The sequence below is a fragment of the Nilaparvata lugens genome, chromosome 12 (assembly GCF_014356525.2).
Source record: "Nilaparvata lugens isolate BPH chromosome 12, ASM1435652v1, whole genome shotgun sequence".
NCBI lineage: Eukaryota > Metazoa > Arthropoda > Insecta > Hemiptera > Delphacidae > Nilaparvata > Nilaparvata lugens.
The window spans coordinates 5503441-5527484 of NC_052515.1; the positions used below are offsets into that span (position 1 = coordinate 5503441).

Consider the following 24044-nt stretch of genomic DNA (forward strand, 5'->3'; position numbering starts at 1 on the left):
TTGAAAATTATGATATACTCTAATTTAGAATGATATACCATGTCATGTCAACAAATCAGATTATTTTGAACAAGTCGATTAAAATTTCTAGATAATATATCTCGTGAGATAAGCTGATTGATTCATCAGCTGAACATACTTCTGTCTCTCTCCCACACAGGCACACGCATCTTCTGTTATCGACAGACGACGAAATTATAATCTGTTTTTCCAAGGATGAATAATTATTATCCTTTTCATGTCCTTCAGCGAGTTTTCCCAGGGATGGGACCTAGTACAATCGAATTTTTATAACATAAACCTACTATGTTCCGAATTTCATGAAAATCGTTACAGCCATTTTTGAGATCCGTTGGGCATAAATAAATAACCATATAACCAAATATACAGAGTGGGTGAAAACTCCGAGAACGGCTTAATATCTCATACACAAAGGTAATTTGACAGTGGGTGTGATTGGGCATCCTATTCAAATTGAAAAAAAACTACTTTACTATGACATTTAAAATCTGGTCCGCCATCTTAGATCAACCATATTGAATGCAAATTTATTTTTTCAATAGGAAGGGTGTCATGCGATACATGATTTCGATACGGAATTTCAAGAAAAAATGAATGGCGAAAACCACATATCGATATCTCAAACAGTTTCAAAGATATTCACATTATTAATCAATATTATTCAAAGCAGAAAGGATAGAAAAAAGTCTGAGAACGGCTTAGTATCTCATAAAAAAAATGTGATTCCAAGGTGGGTGTGATTGGGGAACCTACTCAAATTGAAAATACTACTTTACTATGACTTTTAAAATCTGGTCCGCCATCTTGGATCCGCCATCTGGATGCAACTTTATTTTTTCAAATAGAAAGGTGGTCATGCGATACATGATTTCGATACGGAATTTTAAGGAAAAATGAATAGTGAAAACCACACATCGATATCTCAAGCCGTTTAGAAGATATTCATATTATTAATCAATACCACTTATGTATTTCATATTTCTGATTTGCATGGTATTGATTGATAATGTGAATATCTTCTGATCGGTTTGAGATATCGATGTGCGGTTTTCCGCTATTCATGTATCGTATGACAATTTTCTATTAAAAAAAATTAAGTTGCATTCAATATGGCGGATCCAAGATGGCGGACCAGATTTTTAAAGTCATAGTAAAGAAGTATTTTTAATTTGAGTAGGATCCCCAATCACACCCACCGTCAAATTACCTTTGTGTATGAGATATTAAGCCGTTCTCGGAGTTTTCACCCACTCTGTATACAGAAATTGCTCGCTCAATATAATAGTATAAAATTTTCCTTACAACTCTTCACATCTAAAGACGATAACGCGTAGACCAACTCTTTTGATGACTCCGTGGTACCGTTTCATGTTCTTTTTATTTTTAGTGGATGCGTTATTGCTGGTTTTTGTATCACTTCCATCAGCTTCTCGGTTGACGGTTACAATGACATCATCACCTTGCATCACAGATGGTCTACCTTCTGCCAAGCCATCACCAACCTAAAGAAAAAAAAAACAATTTAAAAATTCCCAAAAAATTAAAAAAATCCGTTTTCCTACAGTTACGTTGAAAAGTGGCCATTGCTGCACTGATTACAGAACGCAAAGAATCACTTTTCCGCTCTAGTGCGGGAAAAATTTTTCTGCACTCCAGATTTGCAACATGGCAACGCAAAATACTTAGTAGGTTATATGGAGCAACAGTGCAGCAAAATCAAAATGAAGTTGGTAACAGTGACTGGGCTGCTATAGTGAGCAGAGGTGCAACGAAGCACAACGCGCTAATTATTAAGTACCTATATATTATAATGGAGGACAACGAGGACTTTAGGATTTTAGGATTAAGGTTTTTATCAATAATAAAATTACACAGAAAAACATTTGATGCATTTCAGGCAATTTTACCCATAATTACCCACTTTTCATATTCAATGGTAACTGTAGGAAAAACTTAATGCCTACGGCTCGGGCGTAAACGTTTCTTTCGGTGCAGCAAACTGTCACTTTGCGCACTAGTTGCACAAATAACTATTTCATCATCATTTTATTGTTCAAATCATTTTTATTATTCTTATTCGAGACTAGTACGTAGCTATGAACGAAATTCCTCCATCGGGATAAAGGTTATGAGAGAGATTTCTAGATTACGTTATAATATGATACCAACAAATTATTGATATAATTCACATCAGTATTATGTATATATGACTTATGATATTTGATGTTTTGTTCAATTTTCTATTATATTTTCTCAATTTTGAATTCTTCACGTGCTTAGAAGACACTTTCATTCTATTTTCCTTCTTTCTTATTGATTCTTATGTAAATATGATTTATTTTTCATGTTGTCATACATTTACAACGTAAGGGAGCTATCAGCATAGTTTGTTGGTTCAAAAAATTAAAGTTTTTCGTAGAATTATTTTTATAAGAGGATGAGATTAAATTCTCAAAAACATTTTGGCTATTTGCCCCTTTTCACCCCCATATTACTCTCTTATTATAGAGTCGAATGGAAATAGAAAGAAAAATAAAAATCTCAGTACCCTTTTTGAATTATTTAATCACAACATGTTTCGGACATTGATGCCATTTTCAAGTGATATGAAGTAAATAAATAAATACTGCAGTATTTATAAATCTTCCAGCAATATTTATTTATTTACTTCATATCACTTGAAAATGGCATCAATGTCCGAAACATGTTGTGATTAAATAATTCAAAAAGGGTACTGAGATTTTTCTTTTTCTTTCTATTTGTATAAAAAGTAGCCCTATACAGAAAAGAGATAAAGTCGAATGGAATTAAAACTTAACAACTGAGTTTGTAATGCCAATTTCAAAACTTATGTCGCGACAAATTTAAAGAATTTTACTTCGTATTGTTTGCTATTCACTCTTGTAATCATATTTTGAAATAAAATAATCTAATTTGAACTCGACATTGTACTATACTTACAGTCAATCTAAACAAGTAACTCGTACCACCAAACAACGGTACTTTCCACATATTGAATTTTGCGATTGCTCTCTCCTCGTGAAACTCCTCCAAATTGAGGATTGCCTTGAACTTTTCGACATAGTTGGAGGCTGAGAGTGGCTGGGCCAGAACATTTCTAAAAACAAAATAAATAATTTATAAATTAATCACTAAAATGGAGGAAAACTATACAGAGTGGGCGAATACATTTAAATTGTTTTGTAAATTTTGTTTTGAATATGAATTGTATTTGAGTCTCACTGTCATGTTAAGGAAGCATATTTGGGGTTTTACCTGTTGTTTCCGATGTGAATAAATAAGTAAATAATAATCGGAGAGGCAAATAAAATTATAGGAGTGTAATTTGATCACCGTACATATGGCTTGAAAAAATAAGGTGAACACACACGGAAAAAACTTGCATCGCACATATCGTATGGAAATAGATCAACGACAACAACATCATCAAAGAAACAGTTCAAGTTGTTAAAATTCGTTTAATTCTATTCATTCATAGACAATACATACAATGAAGGCCACTCTAGATGAACAGGCCATACTCTCCCCCCACCACTTTGGGTGACACGTCACAAGAGTAGGCGGACTGCATGCCAAGGATTCCCGTATTTCCTGTTATTTCCCTACTGAAATAGCTACGTTGAAACCTCAATTTAACAATTGAAACTACCACTATTGAACTATTAGTTTGAAGCGTTAGTTCATGTGGGTACTGCTTCCATGATTATGTTCAGTGAAGTTAATCATGCCATATAAATGCTGTGTACCAGGCTGTAGAAGCAATTATGATAAATTACCTATTGTTACAGTATTTTCGTTCCCCTAGGACTCGAATAGGGCTCAAATATGGCTTCGACCTATACATAGAAGTAACTATGAATAATCGAATTCTCGCGAGTGTTTATAGAACATTTCGATGGAAGATTTATTAAACGTGAGTATGTAGCAATCCGACCTGACGGTTCAGGTATTTGATGAGAAAAATGTAGCAAAGAGAATGAAACATTCAGAATAAAAATATTGAAGGTACTATTATCTTTCTAGATACCATATCCAAATGTTGGAGAGCACTAAATGTTGGTCATGTATTTAAAGGAGCTTGATTTAATGATGATTATTGTCGTCCCCTCACTTCAGTAAACGACGAGAACTATTCATTCTCAACAAAATTTGATCTGGCTGGAGAAGTGGAATATTGTTCTTGTTCAAGGCGAAGAGAGGAATCATAAAAAAGACGCGGAAAACTGACTCATAACACTCAATTAGCATTTACACACACCGTTTGTACTTTATTGGAAATAGTGGAGCAGTTAGGCCTTCTGAATGTTCTGAATTTCAAATATGAACTATTAGGGAAATTTCAGACTGACAATCTCGAAACCAGATTTGGACAGTACCGGCAAATGAGTGGGGCTAGTTATGACGTATATGTTAACCAAGTGATAAAGTCAGAAAGGAAGCTTGAAACTATTAGCATGATAAAAGTATTCTTGTCAAAGCACCGTGAAATAGAGATAAGAGATTTTAGTGCAATAATGATAATGAATGTGAATTTATATAAGATAAAAATTGCAAAACTTGTTATAATGATTTAAATGGTTTTTTGAAAAAGTGTGTGTTCACATTCTGTAATATTCTGTTGAAGAATTACAATACAGTTGAATGAAGAAATCCAGTCTTATTGAAGAAAGGAAAAAATCGTTTAGAAAGAGGAAACTGGAAAAGCTTAATAGTAAGGTTTAAATAGTAAAAAGTTGTAAATAATAGAAAATATATAATAATTTGATAGTAAATTGTGAATAGTAAGTGCAACTCTCAGTACGTATTCTATAATAAATGTTTCCACAAAAGAAAATTGTGGTTTGGGAGTCATTCATTTTTTTCATGCCCATTAATTATAGACAGTATTGAAATTAAGTATAAACAGTGAGTATTCACTATTCATAAGAGTCCACTGAATGAGCTATTGAATTAAAATACTTTCTTATTGAAATATGAGTCCCCGAATAACAGATTATTGTGAAAATGTGGATGGAGAATGGGCTATAGAATACGAGAAGCGGCTGCCAGTCGGCCTACTCTTGTGACGTCACGTTCGCAGGAGCACGGCCTGTTCATCTAGAGTGGCCATGATACAATTCATGTAAAAACATCTGGCATGTGCCCTATACTGCTTTGCACCATAATTTAGAATAGACCGTCTAAAGGTTATGAAGAGTTGATGACTTGATTCACATACAATTTTATGTAATAAAATATCACAATACTACAAATATTACAATATTCCTGTGTCATGTAAAAATCTGGATACTACATCACTAATTATTTTATTGAAAGAATTTATTAATTTGATAGGTCTCAACTTTATACATTTTTTGTGATTATTGACACTAAAAAATATACATATTTCTGAAACAAGATTGAATAATATGATGAAAGAAGGATTTGAAGATAAGCTTAGTTTCTTACTTATGAGAAACTTGCTAAATGCTGAATTGACTAGGTAGTAGGTGTAGGTACTAGGAATGAGACAGTTCTTCTATTAATTTAATTTTACTACTTGATATTTAATCTTTGGTGATACAGTCTACTGAGTGGTTCATGCAATGGCGTTTTGAATTAATATTTAAACATTACCGAAGAGTGTTGTAAAGTTTTCTGGTTCTTCTGTCACTGAACATCGCAAGCAGTGCAAGGAAAAAAGAAGTGACAAGCATTGAAAATAGATTTCACTCATCAGAAAAACGTACGGTATTTAAATATTTAAACGTATTAAAATAATTATAACAAACTAGTTGTTATTATTTGTATTTTTAATCTCTTATTTTATTAATTTCATAAAGGGTACTATAATTCTATATTTTATAAATAAAAATTAGTATCCCTGAATTCTTACATTTTAAGAAGGTATTTCAATACAAAAATAGTGAGAATCACTTCTCAGTCCTCAGCATTCCTTTCAAATAACTCCAACGCTTCATTTTTTCTGCTGAGAATGATGCACACATGATCTCTAGGCTTGTGCATGGGGGTAATGAGATGAATATTCAGTAAATGCTAACAGTTTCAAGTGAATCTCATAAACTGTGAGCATACCTTATAAATAACACCAACGCTCCCCATTCAATCAAAGCTTACAGCTCAAAGTGAATCTAACTATGGAAAAATGTTTAATGAATCGGAAATTGATTTATTTTAAGGGTAGGCTACTATTAATCTATGAAGTACAAGTACCTATTTATTTCCTACTTTTGTCTTCATCCTACTTGAACTGTGGATATAAATATCTTGTGAATAATTAATATTAATCTTGCACTTTTACAACAGTAATCACGGTTTTCTTGTTTGACGGACGCGTTTCGTGGCACTGATCCACATCCTCAGCGTACAAGGAGTAGTTAGGGACTATCAGTGCCACGAAACGCGTCCGTCAAACAAGAAAACCGTGAGTACTGTTGTAAAAGTGCAAGATTTATATTAATTACAAGATAACTATTTATTCCCAAGGTAAATAACAAACAGCCCCGGTTGCACAACAAGTTCAAAATTTCAATCGTGGTTAAATGTCATGAGAACCAATGAGAGAAGCATTCTTTTCGAAAAAGCCTTCTCCGATTGGTTCCTGGTCTGAAAATTGTAAACAACTTGGAATAATATTATAATGAGCTGATCTCATCATCTGCTATTCTATTGCAACGATTTTTATGTAACAGGTACCATTTTTAATTTACAAAAATATATTATTTAAAGTTGCATACATCCTGGTAGTTGGCCTTGAAAATCTTGCTGGAACATTGGTGCGGTGCTTTCTCGATAGGGTTACTATAAGCAGTCTCAACCAGTTGTTATTACTACTTTAGGAGTTGAGGTTGCCTACCAATAACCTTTTCCTACAGTTACGTTGAAAAGTGGCCATTGCTGCACTGATTACAGAACGCAAAGAATCACTTTTCCGCTCTAGTGCGGGAAAAATTTTTCTGCACTCCAGATTTGCAACATGGCAACGCAAAATACTTAGTAGGTTATATGGAGCAAAATCAAAATGAAGTTGGTAACAGTGACTGCTGTGGCTGCTATAGTGAGCAGAGGTGCAACGAAGCACAACGCGCTAATTATTATTCATTATATATTATAACCAAGGACAACGAGGACTTTAGGATTTTAGGATTAAGGTTTTGATCAATAATAAAATTACACAGAAAAACATTTGATGCATTTCAGGCAATTTTACCCATAATTACCCACTTTTCATATTCAATGGTAACTGTAGGAAAAACTTAATGTGAAATACGTGCGCAAAGTTCCTCTGCTGCACTCAAGAAACCATTCCGCCCTCGCCTACGGCTCGGGCGTAAACGTTTCTTTCGGTGCAGCAAACTGTCACTTTGCGCACTAGTTGCACAAATAACTATTGCCTACTCCTGAGCAACAAAAAGTACTACTTTCATTCTGCTACATTCTGCTTGAGAGAGTACGACTTTTAGACGAAAAATAAAAATATTCAATCACTGTATGAATATTTTGTGGTTATTTGTTTATGTTACAAATGACAATGATAGAAAAACATTGCTAGATATAATGCTAAGGAAAACCTTGTGTTACTTCTTTATTCCATAATTTAAGTGATGACTTTTTGATTAGGGCTACTATTGAATATCAAGGAATAAAAAATCCAAGCACCCTTTTAAAAATTTTTGCTCACAACATGATTACACATTAAAGTCATTTGACCGACTTGACTTGAAAATTACATCAATGCTGAAACATGTTTTGAGTAAAAATCTTTAAAAAGGGTACTTGGATATTTTATTTTCTATTTCTTCAAAATATCTATACAATTTTAGACCAAAATAAACTTACAAAATATAAATTTTGTATTTAGATAGAATAATTAATTAAACTGGAGATATTTCCCTCAATTATACTTGAAACGGGGAAATATCCAGTTAGCTAAAAAAATGTATAACCATGAAAGAAATACAAACTTCTACATACCGTACTAATACGGTCATCTATTAAAAATCATCCAGTAGGTAGCCTTTTAATATTCTATGAATTCACTAGCATTAATTCAACGTTGTTTACTCAATTTATTTGCACTTGGAAATAGTTCTAATGAAACGTTTTGTAATAAATAAAATAAAAACTGGTACTTTTTTTAAATTTTAATTTAATTTCAATAATTGCAGCAGAGGAAAATTTGGTATGATAATTACAGAATAAATGTGTACTCTCGACACGATTTACTTTCATTGATTCATAAATTTAACTATAATCAAGTGAAGTCATGTAACAAAACCAATGCTACGAGAACTGATGAAAGAAGGGAATTACAATGCAATAACGTCATTGATCAGCGTTTAATTATTGTGATTGACAAAATTCTTATCACTATCGTAGCATCTACATTAACTACATCTAGGTGGTAGTAGCCTTAGGCTATGACTTTATGATTGTATAAATTTTATAAAAAGAATTGATACATAAATAACTATAATGCATAATACAGTAGTCTAAAAATTGAGTTAAATTTTCAGTGAATAATTGTCTACTCACTCGAATTCGTGCAGTTCAGTTTGCAACTCTTTTGGCACGACTGGGCTCTTTTTCACAGCCTTGTGCAGTTGCCTTATGGGAGCAGGCAAATCATAAAAACCAAGGACTATTGTGCCCTTTTTTTTCTTTGATGGATCATCAATTTTAGGATATTTCATGTACTTTATTTTTTTTCCAAGGACACTCGTAGGTCTGGAACAAGAATAATCATGATTGATAAATTAATGAAAAAATGCGAAGTGTTCGGAAAGTTACTGTGCCCTTAAATTATGGAAATGAAATACTTGGTGCACAGTGACTTTCCGAACACTTTATGTAAGAGAAAGACAGGTACATATGAGATGATGAAATCAAGTAATATGACTTAATAAAAGTGAAAATGGTTAAAATTATATGTTATGGCAAAAAAATTCAGGAGCGAATCCGTTTTTAAATTAAAAAATGCCATAATTTGATTTACATATTTTGTGCTTGAGTGGCCATTACTGTCCAAACTTAACCACGTCATACAACGAAGAATCTATTCTATTTAAATTCATTTAGAGCTCTTATTGTGTGAAAAAATGTTTAAGGAATTTATATCTAAGATTTAGATTTTATTTTATATGCTACACTGCTGCTTGAAAATTATTCCATTTTTTCAATGAATTAGGATAGGTCGAAATGAAATGCGCGCGTGCTTTCTACTTGCTTCGGATTTTGTAGCACTTATTCCGACTTTCAATAAATCATTCAAGAACAGTGAGACGAAAAATAGAAAAAAGAAAAAGTTACCTACTTCAGTTTTACTATGATTAAGTAGTAAACAAATAATAGTATCTCGTCTTCTGTGATTGTGAAAAATTAATCATTCATCAAATATTGATTTTTTTGTGAATATTTGAAACGAGTAAGAAAGCTATCAGTTCCTTTGCATTATTCTTGAACTGTTTTCCAATTTGTCAAAGCTAAACCTAATTATCTACCAGTAAAAAAGGAAATTCGTAAGGCTTTTTATGGTGGAGAGTCCCTTGCAGGAAGGTTCCACCTCGCCTGAATATACAGAGTGATTCTTAATTATGGTAAAATAATTTGATACGTGATAGCAGAGTTAAAAATAAGAAAAAAAGCTCTTATAAAAATATATCCATGAACGCTTCATTAGCGAGCTATACAGTGTGAAAGATTTCGCCCAGAATTCAGTTCCTCTGGAGGAATACACCGATGCTGAATTGTTTGGGGATTAGATTTTGAAAAACTTATGGTGGATTCATATGGAAAAATACTTGAAAATTTGAATAAAACTAGTCTGAAAGCTGTAGTGTAAGTAGTTTTTGAGGAGAATGTTGAAATATGCAAAAAATCCAAGTAGAAAAACTCAGACTTCTACGTTTGATGCCCAATAACTTTCTTCAATGACCAGTAAACAAATAATTTTTCGCAATAAAAAATGTAGAGAATTTAATTCTGAAAAGAATTATGTAAGCTGTGTAAACTAAATTTAAATAAAAGTTGAATAAAATGTATTCTTATGTAGTACATTACACCACAAAAATTTGATGTTTTATGAGGAGAGAACACTAATAAACTCATAGGTTGTAGCTGATTGCAAATAAAACATGAATTTAAATAACAGCTGTTCCAAAACAGCTGATTTATTTTGTTTTAAATAAGAAAATATTTTTTAAAAATTATCAGCTGAAAATTATTTTCAGAAATATTTTAGCTCACTGTTGAACAAAACAACAAACTGTAAGTTAGGTCTACTGTAACCGCGCTGTGTTTTTTTGTTTAATCCATAAACCAGTTATTTGTAACCATTTCACTTTGCTTTTGTGTTAAGTATTAACTTTTTAAAAAATGGCAGCTAATTTTAGACATTATTCATACTCCGAATTAGCTGGCATGCATTTTTATGTATAGGATGGGACACTGTAATAGTACTGAAGAAAGAAGTTTGTATCTATCAAGAGAACTTTCCTAACCGAGTATGTCCAAGTTCAAGATTTCTGGCCACTATTCATCAACGTCTGTCTGAAACAGGTTCTTTGATGTCCAAAGAGCACATTTATGCAGGCAGACCCCGATCTACTAGGACTGATGAGTTAGAAGAACAAGTTCTCAATAAAATTTATGAACATCCAGAGAAGAGCACTAGAGAATTGTCAGTTCAGTTAAATGTCAATCAATCTATTATTTGGAGGATACTAAAAGAGCAACAATTACATCCATACCACCTCCAGAAAGTTCATACTATATTGCCACGAGACTGTATTCCCCGTGCTGGTATTTGCTGATGGTTTTTAGAAAAACTTGTTAACCCAAACTTTTTAACAACTGTTTTATTTACAAGAACAGCTATCGTTAACGTCCACAACCAACATATTTGGGCAGATGAGAATCATCATGCCATCAATCCTAATCGTCCACAACATCAGTTTTCAGTAAACATTTGGGCAGGAATCATAGATCATCTACTTCTGTTCGAGCTTCCTCCCAGGCTTATTGGCATAATCTACTTAAACTTTTTGAGAGAGGAGCTATTTATCTTACTTGAAGATGTACCTCTTCAGTTGCGCCAAAGCATTTGGCTTATACTTGATGGAGCTCCAGAACACTTCAGTGTTGCTGTTCGTGAACACCTGAATCACAGGTTTTCAAATCAATGGATAGGCCGAGGTGGGCCAGTAACATGGCCAGCCAGCTAGGTCACCACACTTTGGATTTTGAAAGTGTGGTGAATCCTTTGGATTTTTATCTTTGGGGACATTTGAAAACCTTAGTGTACTATACTCCGATTGATACCATTGAAAAACTCTGATTAAGGATTTTAAACGGAATATAAATGATAAAGCAGACTCCTGAAATATTTTAATGGGTCCGACAATCGATGAGAAGACATCTGAACATATGCATTAAGAACAACGGAGGTCACTTTGAACATCGTCGTTAGTCTTTTGGTATAAGAATTGATGTCATTAAGATATGTTACTTTCATATAAAAATTACACTTTTCATAAAAAACCGAATATTTTATTTGCAATCAGCTACAACCTATGAGTTATTAGTTTTCTCCTCATAAAGCAGCAAATTTTTGTGGTGTAATGTACTACATAAGAATACGTTTTATTAAACTTTTATTTAAATTTAGTTTACACAGCTTACTTAATTCTTTTCAGAATTAAATTCTCTACAATTTTTATTGCGAAAAATTATTTGTTTACTGGTCATTGAAGAAAGTTATTTGGCATCAAACGTAGAAGTCTGTGTTTTTCTACTTTTTTCTTATTTTTAATTCTACTATCACGTATTAAATTATTTTACCATAATTAAGAATCACCCTGTATAGTTAAAGCTGTCAATGGGCCTTACGAATGTCATTCAGCCGGGACCGACATATTAACGTGCCCATCTGATAACACGGGAGTGATCTGGTCATAACACTTTGGTGATGAGCGGGTTTGATCCCGGGATCTCTAGGCTGCTATGCAAGCACTCTATCCACTAGACACTAGAGTATGGATCACTCCAAACAGATACATTTTAATTTTATTCCATTAAATTTCTAGTACTGTTTGCAAATTGAAGTTTCAATTGGGGTATAAAAACTTACGTGTCATCAGAAATGTTATCGTCGTCATCACCATTAATCATCTTTGGTTTTGCATTAGAGGATGCTGGAGAAGAAATGATGAACCTCTGTAAAATTTGAACAAAAAGCTTTTATATTATTGGATTTTGATATTTAAACAAAAAGCTTTTATATTATCGGATTTTGATAGGATTTTTATTATCATGAATAGACGATCTTGACTATAAAAAAATCAAGTATGGCATACCTGATGTAACGTAGAACTCAATTTTAATCCTATTCAATTATTTTGAAAATTTTAAAAATTGATTTTATGTATACAAACTTGAATAGGGTACATTGTAATAGGAATACGGAATCCACATCCACTAAATAGAGCGTACCGTAGCATGATCATAATGGAACAATGATTTTTAGATGTCATATTGTTGTAAAGTGGAATTGAAATAAATACGATGTTTGCAAACTCACTGGCTATTTATTTAACACCATTTAAATAATAAATCAAATACAAAATTGAATTACAAACTGGAGTCGCCTTGACCCGGAGAAGAACAGTAGCCATCTAGAATGTACATCTCATCGATACATTAACTATCGAATATGACATAGTCGATATTAAATATTGGTTGTGGTTCGATACAACCGATACAACAAACATATATTGTGAGATTTGATTAGAAGATACGGTATATCCTGATTAGAATGAAAAATAATAGAACAATAGAAATTGCTATTGAATAACATTATTAGAAGAATATGGTGGTATGTGCTTATGTTACATTACTGTCACTGTTCAAGCTTGAATACAATATATAAATGAAAAGTGTATTGTTGTAAGTTAGAGACGGTGAATCTATTTCAAGAGAGTTCCACACTGCCGAAATAATATCATATATATATATATAATATATATATATATATATTATATATATATATATATATATATATATATATATATATATATATATATATAAATAATATCAATAATATATGGAATGAACCATAAAACCTAATTAACCATACCTAACCTAGCCCAACCTGAACTAGCCTTACTTGAGTACAGAGAACAATTATAGATGGAACACAGTTTCTTAATCTATTCCAATGGGTATATTTTAAGTTCGTTAGATAAAAACTGTATTCCAAACTATAATATAAACCTATATTGTAAAAAAAATGGAGACGTGATCTCGGTACTTTCGTTGGAAGGATGGCTGCATGAGGCCAGCTCCACTAATAACTGGCAGCTATGAGCTGCAATTATTCAGCCATTCTACACTGGGTAGTTATCCTCAACATCATCAAAGCGTTTGACAGCGTTGATCATAGAATACTTTTGGACAAAATAGAAACTTATGGAATAAGGGGTAAAGAGCTTAGTTGGATAGTCATATTTAGAAGGCAGGCGACAGTATGTAAATATCAAACATTTTAATGAGAATAACCTGTTTAACGTTAAATCTAGCATAAGGAATATCAAGTACTCTGTACCGCAGGGATCTGTGTTAGGGCCATTCTTGTTCCTTTGCTATTTGGGAGGAATGCCGAAATATGCCTATGCCATAGAAAATACCAAAGTTTGTATGTATGCTGACGACATAAGTTTCTGTACAGCAGACAAATCTTTAACTCACTTGAAACTAAATGTAAGGATTCTATTTTGATTTTAAAAAATTATTTGAGTAGAAGAAACCTACTGTATTACTAAACGATGATAAAACAAAATTTTCCATTTCACTGGCAGAAATTCTAATATTAAGAAATTAGATGAACTAGAACTAGATAATAAGAATGAAATTAATTTTTTGGGCATTTGTCTTGATAGCACGCTTACCTGGGAAAAACATGTATTAAAAATTAGCAGGAGGATTAGTTCAGGAATTTTTGCACTTAGAAGGCTGGCACCCATTTGCAACACAGTAACTTTAAAATCAGCTTATTTTACCACTATACACGCACACATTTCATATGGAATTGAAGTATATGGAGGGACAAGTTTAGCTAATTTGAACAAAATACTAAAACTACAAAAAGAATCGGTAAGAATAATTTTGAATATTAATAATAATCAACAGTCATGTAGGTGACTTTTAAGAAGCTAGGATTTATGACTGTATGGCCTTTACATCTACAAAACAATTTTACATGTAAAAAATAACGAGCACTCATTCAATAGGCAATCAAATGTTCACGATTACCATACACGATATAGAAATGATTTAATTATAATGGAACATAGGAGAGAAAAATTTAAACAAAGTTCATATGGGAATGAAATTCATGAGGTACCTCCCGAGTATCAACAGAAGCGAAAAGGATAGGGCAAGATTCAAAATCGAGTTGAAAAAGTACCTAATAGAGTTAGAAACTTATAGTTTTGAAGAATTTTACTGGGGGAATTAGGGATACATTACCTACCTTGTTTGTTATTGTATTGTCTCTTTTTTGTTGTGTTTCTTCCTATCTTCCTAGTTTTATATTTAAGAATTAGAAGTATTTTTTAATGAGATGACGCATTCATGTACAATATACATTGTATGTATTGAATAAAGAGATTGATTGATTGATCATCACTGAAAATCTTGCCAACATCTTGATTGATTGATTGATCATCATTGATTGATTGATTGATTGATCATCATTGATGAATCTTGCTATATAGGAATTATCACATCAGAAAAGAAATTCATCATCATCCCTCCCAAAAGTCCAAACTGTTAGCATTCCTTATAAATAACAGTTCGAAATTGAACCTGTTATAGGAATCATCAACCTCAAACTTGGTCAACTTACAATTGGTATTTGAGCTTTTTGTATCTCAGCATGTAAAGCGTTCTTGTAGGACACAGTCAGTGGTACATCATAGGCACCATACGGCAGTAGGTTTTTGTTGACTAGAAGCTTCATTTCACTCTGATCTCCTGTAAAATGAAATTCATTTATTTGATCATTCAATGACTCATTCAAGTACAATTCGGGTAGAATCAAGATTTTCCCAAATAGAAACAGGAATTTACCCAATACTGTTTCAATCCCTTATTTAAAATGAGGGGTCCAGAGGTAATGCAATGATGAAATGTAATTTAATGGTATTAATAAAACAAAAATAAAGATACAAGCAGGAATAGTGCATTTCATGACTGAAGACCTCTGGCCAGATAAAGCAGACATTCTGACAGGAAGAAGGCCTATTTTAAAGAGAAATAAAATTTTTGCTAAGATTCCTTCTCTGAAACCCCAAAATCATTCCAATCTCAATGGATTCAAAAAACGTTGCCCCCCCCCTACAGACCTTAACTAGTGACCTTTCCAACATAAACTTGTTAGGGTGATAGGGGGGGGGGGGTAATTAATTGCGGATAGAAAAAGTTTCTCTCTAGCATACCCTACAATTTAGGCAATTGTCTTTGCTTGTTTCTTATTGTAACTTTGTTTTCTTTGTGTTTTATGGACGTTTGGATAACGCATTTAGCATTAACAAGAAGGTTTCTTTCAATAAATTATATTGGTAATATTATTACCAATAAGATTGTTGTTGCTGGTAGCCAATTGCAAATCATTTTTCCTACAGTTACGTTGAAAAGTGGCCATTGCTGCACTGATTACAGAACGCAAAGAATCACTTTTCCGCTCTAGTACAGGAAAAATTTTTCTGCACTCCAGATTTGCAACATGGCAACGCAAAATACTTAGTAGGTTATATGGAGCAACAGTGCAGCAAAATCAAAATGAAGTTGGTAACAGTGACTGCTGTGGCTGCTATAGTGAGCAGAGGTGCAACCAAGCACAACGCGCTAATTATTATTCATTATATATTATAACCAAGGACAACGAGGACTTTAGGATTTTAGGATTAAGGTTTTTATCAATAATAAAATTACACAGAAAAACATTTGATGCATTTCAGGCAATTTTACCCATAATTACCCACTTTTCATATTCAATGGTAACTGTAGGAAAAAATTAAATGTAAAGGTTTCTTTCGGTGCAGCAAACTGACACTTTGCGCACTAGTTGCACAAATAACTATGAATGAGTTGATAGTTTTCAACATGCAGAAAACAATATTGAGTAGTTTTTTTAGCACTTTGGCCCAATATGAGCTTTGGCCGCCCCCACTCTTCTCGGTCCTCTGTCATTCGTTTCCATCCTCTACATCCCATTTTTTGGAGATCGTCTCTCACTTCATCCTCCCACCTTATTCTTGGTCTTCCTGTCTTTCTTCTTGAATGTAGCCTCTCCTTGAATATTTTATTTCAGGCAATACTTTAGGCAATTCAATTATAATATTGTAGTTAAAATTATAAAAGGTAATTTTTATGTAGTGCATTTTGGATATTAGATTTTTGGGCCTCTTTTTTAGGCTCAAGGAGGATGGGCTGTAACCTGAAACCCCCTTCGCTACGCCACTGATATTACCGTATGTTTTTAGAAATTATAATTAGCAGAGAAATTATATGTTGATGTAGAGTTGCAGTTTCCAGTTTCTCGAAAATATAACATAATAATAATAATAATAATAATAATAATAATAATAATAATAATAATAATAATAATACCTACATAATCTTTCCTTTCCTTTCTTTTTCCTTCGTCCTGGTACCCCCAGAAGAAAGTAGTTTATTACAGAAAATATAACAAACAAAAATGAAAAATACATTTATAAAACGAAATCTTACAAACAAAAAATGAAGAATAATAAACAAAGCAATTTCTTATCAGTGGAAAATTAAAAAAAAAAATGTATTTTACCAGACGAAAAATAAATTCTCCAAAACCTTCTAATAATAATAATATTATCGAGTGACCTAGCTGGCTCATGTCTGGTGTCAGAGTTTTCAGGACGCATATCTGATCAATTTCAGGGCCTCTGACATGACCTAACGACTGCTTCATAGGCAGCCGGGACTGACGATTTAATTGTCCATCCGAAACACGGGAGTGGCCCCGAGGTAAATATCTTAAACTAGCCGGCAGGCTCGCTTCGCTCGCCATATCCGTCTAGCCAGGGGGCTCCGCCCCCTGAACCCCCGACTGGATCGTCCAAAAATGAGATCAGCGGGCTCGCTTCGCTCGCCTGCATTTTTCATTTGAGCATGCTTCATTCCATCAGAAAGTCATCCTCGATTCAATCGATCGTTCTTCACTCGATTCAATCACCAAAACGCGGAAAACCACGTATCTTTGGCGTTATTTCAAATTCCTTCTAACACAACATTATTCCACCCTAGCTGAGCTTCTGTACTAAATTTGAATATTTTCTGTTCATTTGTTCTCGATAAAGCTGAGAAAACGCTAAAAAACGCAGATTTTGGGCGTATCTTTGGAAATTTTTCCAAACCCGTTCTTAGTGCGCCTCTAAAGGGCCAACTGAACATACCTACCAAATTTGAACGTTTTTGGTCCGGTAGATTTTTAGTTATGCGAATGAGTGAGTGAGTGAGTGCCATTTCGCTTTTATATAACATTACATAATATTATTAATTAGGCTACTAAGGATTTGATAATCATTATAATTGGATTGTGTATGTTCGCATCAATCTCGTCACTAGAACAAAGATTTATTATTTTATTTAAATAAACTGGAGGGTTTGAAATCTTTCTATAAGTTCAATTTTTCCATAGGCTAATATTATTCTATTAGTATTGTTGAGACAGGAAATCAGCTGTACCTCTATTATTATTTCAAGTAATGTACCAGTAAACAATCATTTGGATCCCCATTGGAAGAGCGAGCTTGCTCTCGATTCGTGCCTCCAGTAATAAAAAAGTTTTACTAATATTCACTTACCAGCAAGTAGATTTGTTTTGGTGAATTCTTCGATTGTGATAAATTGTTTGAAATCTTCGTCGACTTCGATTTTCTCGACAGCGAGAGGCCATCTTGAAGTGGTATTCTTGATGACCACATTGACAGGAGCAAGGCCGGCATTCTTCACTGGTCCAGCAAAATTCATTTCATTCGGACGGACCATGATTTTTCCCGACCGTTCTCTAACGGTGAAAACTTGTCTGAAAATCAACAAGTTATTTACTAATAAACAAATAAAATTCGATAGCATTAATAATAATGAGCATTTATTTTTATGGAAATAATTTTTGTTGTTACTTACTTAATAATAATTGTTATTGTTTAACTATATTATCATGTGAACATTCAAAAATCTGATTCAATGACAATTGAATAATAATATTTGTAAAAAGCATCATAGTTCCTGTTTTTGAGAGGTTTTTAATATAGAAATTGGAAACACATTAATTTCTAATTTGAAATTTGTTATTAAAAACTTCTCAAAAAGGGTACTATGATGTGTAATAAATAGAGACCATTGAAGAGCTAGAATAATGGCTTTTATTGACTAAAATAAACTGAGATAAAATAACAAACTTTCTGATGATTTAGAATAATTCAAACAACTGATTTATGACATATGATTATCATATCATTCTTCCCTCCCAGTGGTGGAACCTACCGGGGCCAATCTACGAATGTTGACAGAAACTTCTCTTCCATCAGAAAGTCTTACTTGAGCGACATGAGGGTTCAAATGAATAATTTCTACCTTTTCAACTTCAGGATCATGCTTACTGCGTCTTACAAAGGTCTTCATCCATGCCTCCTTGGCGTTGATCAGCCAGGATGGCAAGTTTGTCATAGACGTGGGATTACGAGGATGAATGAACATTCGCTCGTGAGGTGTGCAATTGATGGTCGTGCAGAGAAGCGAGCGAATGCTGCTTAGTGATTCTAAGAGTACCTTTTCCCAGTGAGAAGTATCCATGTTCCTGGACCGTAGGGCTAAACGGATTGTCTTCCAAATTATTCCATTGTAGCGTTCCACCTGTCCATTACCTTGAGGGTTGTAAGGTGTTGTGGAACTGGTAGCTACACCCTTGGACATTAAGTAATCTTTGACATCTTTTGATAGAAAACTGGTCCCTCTATCAGTGTGTATGTATGAAGGATAGCCGTATGTGGTGAATAAGTCATTGAGATTTTGAATTACTGTTTCTGATGACATGTCTCGACAGGGATAGGCAAAGGGAAATCTCGAATATTCATCCACAATAGTGAGGATGTACTTGTTTCTAGTTGATGATGGCAGGGGTCCTTTGAAGTCAATGTTGATCCTTTCAAAAGGCCGAGTTGCTTTTATCAATTTTCCTTTGAAACAGTTGAATCTTGGCTTCAGCTCTGAGCAGATCTTGCATTCCATGCAGACTTCTCTGATGTCATCTACCGAGTATGGAAGGTTATGAGCTTTAGTCCAGTGAAAAAATCTTGTGATGCCGGGGTGGCAGAGGTCTTGATGATATTTTATCAAGTCTTGTTTTGATGTGATACATCCCATTATCACACATGCTCGAGAAAGAGCGTCAGCAGTTATGTTCTCTTTTCCAGGTCGGTAAATGATCTCATAGGTGTATTGAGATAGCTCAAGGCGCCACCTCATGATTTTTTCGTTCTTCACCTTGCCTCTTGCCGCGCTATTGAACATGAATGAAACAGATTTTTGATCAGTAATAAGTTGAAAGAAACGACCAGATAAGTAATGACGCCACTTCCTAATAGATTCTACAATGGCATATGCCTCTTTTTCAACTGATGAGTGTCGTTTTTCACTTTCGTTTAGCATTCGTGAAAAGTATGCAACAGGACGTTCATTGTAAGATAGTGTTGCTGCTATGCAGAAATCTGAGGCATCAGTCTCTACAGTGAGAATGCCTCCTTCATCAAAAACATGTATTACAGCTGCAGCTACCTCTTTTTTAAGATCTTCAAAAGCTGCAAGGGCCTTTCCTTGAAGAGGGAAGAGCGTACAGTGTGCCAAGGCATGAATTTTACTTGAAAAATTTTGTATCCATCGAGAGTAATGTGCGAAGAGGCCCACAGTTCTCTGAAGAGTTTTGGGATTAGGAGGTGGGGGCATATTAAGTAGAGGCTCAAGGCGTTCGGGATCTGGACGTAATGATTTGTTTCCAACTAAAAATCCTAGGAAACGTATCTCCTTTTGACAGAATTTACTCTTCTCCTTGTTTATAGTAAGTGAGTTATTTGAAGCTGCTGCAAGAAACCGTTCAAGATTAGTGTCATGTTCTTCTTTTGAATTTCCACAAATTATGACGTCATCTAAATAAGCATAGGTATCAAATAATTTCTCTTTTTGTATGAGTGAATCAATTACTCTTTGAAAAGCTGAAACACCATTAGTGACACCAAAAGGAATACGACAGAACTGATAAAGTTTCCCACATGCTTCAAATCCTGTGTATTGCCTTTCTTCAAGTAAGATTGGTACTTGGTGATATGCGGATTTCAGATCTACAGTACTATACCAGGAATACTGAGCTACTTTGCGAACTAAATCTTCCATATTTGGAATGGGATAGGCGTCCAATTCAGTGAATTTGTTTATAGTTCTAGAATAATCTATAACCATCCTTTTTTTCGGTTATCGGGTTTAACAACAAATGCTTGGGCACGCCAAGGTGTGTGGCTTTCTTCTATGATGCCATCTTCCAGTAATTGTTGAATTTCATTGGAAATGAAATCTCCATCATCTTTTGATAATTTGCGAGATTTGGTTGTAATTGGTTGACAATTGGGTTTTAGATGTTGAAAAAGGGAGCAAGGAGGAATTTTTGCTTGAGTTATTCCGCAAATAGTAAGAGGTGGCTTATTACCTCCAAATGGTATTTCTATACTGGAGAAATTGTTCATAAATTCGTGCCCAAGAATAATATTTTCACAGAGGTCTTGCATAAGCATTAAGGTTGTGTTTGTATAACTTTCTCCCTGAACTGTTAAATTCACGTTAACTTTGCCTCGGATTTGTGAAAAAGCGTTTTGAGCCTAAAGTTACTTTTCCTATCTCTGGTATAACTTCTAAATTCAGTTTTTTGCATAGGTATCGTCAATAAAGTTGCCAGTTGCTCCAGTATCGATCAGTGCTTGACTTTCAGTTCCGTTTATGGTAATAGGAATAATAACCTTTGAAAGACATTTTTCGGCTTGCACTGAAGGTGTTAGTAATATCGAATTACTAAACTCTCTTTTTTCTCTAATACGGAAGATTTTGAGTTACATACCCGAGCAAAGTGTCCCTTCTTACCACACTTCTTGCAGAATTCGTTTTTAGCTGGGCAAAATAGTCGAGAATGTTTTTTGTTGCCACAAAAAAAGCATGCTTGTCCACTAATACTAACAGCTGATAATGAGGAGTCTGAAGTGTCTTTTTGATTAGGAATTAGATTTGATGCATTTTCTGTATCTTTGCAAGCATTAAGCTCAAATGGAGGATTAGATTTATTGTAGCATTGTGATTGATCTTTTGCAGACTCAAAAGCTCTTGCACGATTAAGAGTTTCATGCAAAGACATATCTGGGCTTTCTAAAATTCGTTGGCGGATTTCGGATGAATATAAACCTGCAATCAATGCTTCTTTTATGTGCTCCTCTCGATTCTCTGTAGCAGAGATCGCTGTAAAATTACATTCTAGGCTGAGTTCTTTCAGTTAAAATTATCGATGGACTCACCTTGTTTTTGTTTTCTTATAAAGAGAAGGTACCTTGAAAAGATTTAGCTTTTCTTCTTGATAAATATGCCTTCAAGGATGGAGATACTTTCATCGAATGTAGTACAATCTATTATCAATTTGTAATTTTCAGCTGACAGCAAGGTAACTGAGATATCCAATTTCGTATCTTCAGTGTAATAGTTTCCTTTCAAGTAGGCATCCAGCATTCTTTTCCAGTGTCTCCATTCCATTGGTGCACTAGGAGAATCTGGATCCACACTTAGACATTTTGGTTTGAGAATTTTCCCAATTAATTCCAAGTTGAAAGATGTATCAACGGTTTCATTTCGAGATAATTCGGTAGGCTTATCCTGATTCCGTGATGGAGATTCAACATTATTTCGATCCCGGGTTTTCCTCTTTGGCATTTTGATTACCGGTACTTATTTTAGTCAATAAAATTGTAATAAATAGAGACCATTGAAGAGCTAGAATAATGGCTTTTATTGACTAAAATAAACTGAGATAAAATAACAAACTTTCTGATGAATAATTCAAACAACTGATTTATGACATATGATTATCATATCATGATGTTATTTTACAAAAAATGAGAAATTGAGTAGCCCTGAAAACATACATTTGAAGTAAATAATAATATAATACCGATTGACCTGGCTGGCTCAGGTCTGATGTCAGAGTTTTGGGTTGCATCTGATCAATTTCAGGGCCTCTGACATGACCTAACGAATGTTTTTGGGCAGCCGGGATCGACGGTTAATGTGTCCAGTTAAATAGACCTCAAATAAATCAAATTTACAAATCATGAATACTGGCGTCGACACATTTAAAACTTTGGAAGAGATAACTATTAAGTCGTGAGGGGGAGGGATGTTACTATTGTCCACACCTCCCCTGCATACCATGTCTACCAAAAAAGTAGGATTTTGCATCATTAAGTATATAGAGTATTTGTATCACTATTATTGTTTCGCTATTGATTACATATTGTATCAAAGAATATTAGAAATTGTTACAATGTATTTTCAAAGATAACTAAGAACAAGTTTCGATATTGGTATCAATCTATATAATAAATTCGTTATTTAGAAAAATTATTGGTTTCAACAGTTTCAACACAGTTCAATCAATATTGATACTACAACATATTAATAAGTTGATAGGCAAGACAATGAATTATTTTATTTGAATAAAGTAGCCCATATAAGTGAAGTGATTTTTTTCAGGTAATTATATCTTTATTTGAAAATTAAAAGAAAACTGTAACTTACTTTTCCTTTTTATCCCGGTTCAACCAGGCAATACTGCAGAATACACAATCTTTTTTGACACGTAGACTTTCTTCGGTAACTGTCCATTTTATAAAAGCTGAAATGAAAAGATGAATGAATTATTGAACATATATCAATAATACAGTTAACAAAAACAATAGTTGATATTGGAATTTATGTATCATAAGAAAGGAAAATCATTGATGATGATGATGATGATGATTCAGTCACGAGAAAAAGCTCAGCTAGGTAGTCCAGTCAAAAATCATAAAATAAGGGGGAGTGCTTGCAATAGTTATTTGTGTAACTAGTGCGCAAAGTGACAGTTTGCTGCACCGAAAGAAACGTTTACATTCAATTTTTCCTACAGTTACCATTGAATATGAAAAGTGGGTAATTATGGGTAAAATTGCCTGAAATCCATCAAATGTTTTTCTGTGTAATTTTATTATTAATAAAAACCTTAATTTATTGTCAAATTGAATAATAATGTAGTAGTGTTTGAATGAAGCAGGCGGCTGTCATCCACTGTTGTCCACCCCATCAAGATTCTTATAACGTGCACCAGTCACAGTTACCAACTTAATTTTGATTTTGCTGCACTGGTGCTCCATATAACCTACTAACTATTTTGCGTTGCCATGTTGCAAATCTGGAGTGCAGAAAAAATTTTTCCCGCACTAGAGCGGAAAAGTAATTCTTTGCGTTCTGTAATCAGTGCAGGAATGGCCACTTTCCAAGGTAACTGTAGGAAAAATATAAAGTACCGTAGTTCTGATTTTTTCCCAATATATTGTTTGGATACATAAGAGAAGCCCAAAACCAATAATTGGGTGCAAAATTTCTTTGTGCTAATACATCGTGCCCCGAAAACCTCGTATTTTTGGTTCATTTTCCAGTTTTCAGCTATTTTGACAAATTCAGCTTAAAAATTACACCCCCTACATTAAAGATGCTATAACAATGGAAGGAAAACTTGGAATAGAGAAAAATACACCAAATTGAAGATAATTTAATGCTCTTCAAACCTATAATAAGCATTAATTTTTACAATGCATTGTTGGAGAGTTATAAGTCCTGAA

General features: G+C 33.7%; 1 protein-coding gene across 3 annotated transcripts in view; it reads right to left on the reverse strand.

Moving 5' to 3' along the window:
• LOC111056012 (putative helicase mov-10-B.1) overlaps positions 1–24044 on the reverse strand; it is a 94815-nt gene that overhangs the window by 33122 nt on the left and 37649 nt on the right. For all 3 annotated transcript variants that reach the window (XM_039438792.1, XM_039438791.1, XM_039438790.1), the window contains exons 3-9: positions 22963–23059; positions 17943–18163; positions 14945–15072; positions 12170–12255; positions 8578–8769; positions 2983–3139; positions 1324–1523 (exon numbers count right to left, since the gene is read on the reverse strand). In XM_039438792.1, coding sequence (XP_039294726.1) covers positions 1324–1523; positions 2983–3139; positions 8578–8769; positions 12170–12255; positions 14945–15072; positions 17943–18163; positions 22963–23059 — 1081 coding nt within the window. The remainder of the gene's footprint in view (positions 1–1323; positions 1524–2982; positions 3140–8577; positions 8770–12169; positions 12256–14944; positions 15073–17942; positions 18164–22962; positions 23060–24044) is intronic.